At 35.5% G+C, this 1,162-nt stretch overlaps 1 protein-coding gene across 1 annotated transcript in view; it reads left to right on the forward strand.

The window, feature by feature from the left end:
* LOC137651529 (zinc finger BED domain-containing protein 4-like) overlaps positions 1-787 on the forward strand; it is a 1,223-nt gene extending 436 nt beyond the window's left edge. Inside the window, exon 2 of the mRNA XM_068384758.1 lies at positions 1-787. This exon is cut by the window's left edge and continues 113 nt beyond it. Within this exon, the coding sequence (XP_068240859.1) occupies positions 1-787 (787 nt within the window).
* Positions 788-1,162: the final 375 nt, after the last annotated feature.

A 1,162-nucleotide genomic window follows, 5' to 3' on the forward strand; every position in this document is an offset into this window, starting at 1 on the left:
AGAATTGAAGGGAATGGAAATAGCAATGCTAAAAGAAGTGATAAAAGTTTTGGAACCGTTCCAAGAGGCGACATCACACGTGGAAGGAGAAAACATGGTGACACTTTCTTGCGTTGCACCAGTTGTATTTGGCCTTGAGCACAGCCTCAAACTATTAATTGAAAGTAAACCAATCTACTGCTTAAACTTGGCTAATGCACTACAGTATTTTATCAAAAAAAGGTTGAATCCGTTTCTTGAGAAGACTGACGTCATTGCCGCAACTGTCATGGACCCCAGGTTTAAGCTGGCATGGCTGCCATGTGAGGAAATAAAAAAGGAAAAGATTTCCAAGATTGTGGCCCTAATTATTTCAGAGTCAACTCAGTCATCTTTGAAGAACACAATTCCAGAGAGGGAGCCTTTTATCACCATAAGCACCAATCAAGACAAGACTGACATGAGTGCAAAACGCCCTCGTCTTTTTGCCTACATGCCACCAGCTGGGAAAATAAATGTAAGTGCATCAACAAGCGACACTACAGTGGTAAAGGCAGAACTTGAGTCGTACCTAGAAGAAGGTGTTCTGGGTTTTGACGTGAACCCACTGAGGTACTGGCATGAAAACAAGAGCTTCAGCATTTTGAAGCCTTTTGCAAGAAATATTTTTGGGTGCTGTGCCACGTCGGCACCATCTGAAAGAGTCTGTAGTAAGGCTGGTAATTTTTACAGTCCTGAGCGAGCAAAACTTGGCCCGGAAACCTTCTGGGCATTAATGGTTATTAAATGCAATTATGATGATTATTAAATGCAATTATGATGATTATTAAATGTAATTATGATATATAGAATGCAGATATAAATGTATGTGAACAAAATTTATATAGTTTGCAAATTTTCAGGAGGATTTTTTATTAGTAGCTTTGAAATCTGAAATAAGAGTACTTATATTTTCATTTGTATTTTCTGAACCAGTGATTTATTATTATTTGTATTTTTAGATTTAGGAAGAAAAGTATTTGTATTTTTATTTGTATTTCTAGATTCAGGAATAAAAGTATTTGTATTTGTATTTGTATTTTTGGCTTCCGAAACAAAAGTATTTGTATTTGTATTTTGTATTTTTGGAATTCCAAACGAAAGTATTTGTATTTGTATTTCAATTGTAAAAAGTCAGTATTTG

This window comes from Palaemon carinicauda, chromosome 13, assembly GCF_036898095.1.
Source record: "Palaemon carinicauda isolate YSFRI2023 chromosome 13, ASM3689809v2, whole genome shotgun sequence".
Lineage (NCBI taxonomy): Eukaryota > Metazoa > Arthropoda > Malacostraca > Decapoda > Palaemonidae > Palaemon > Palaemon carinicauda.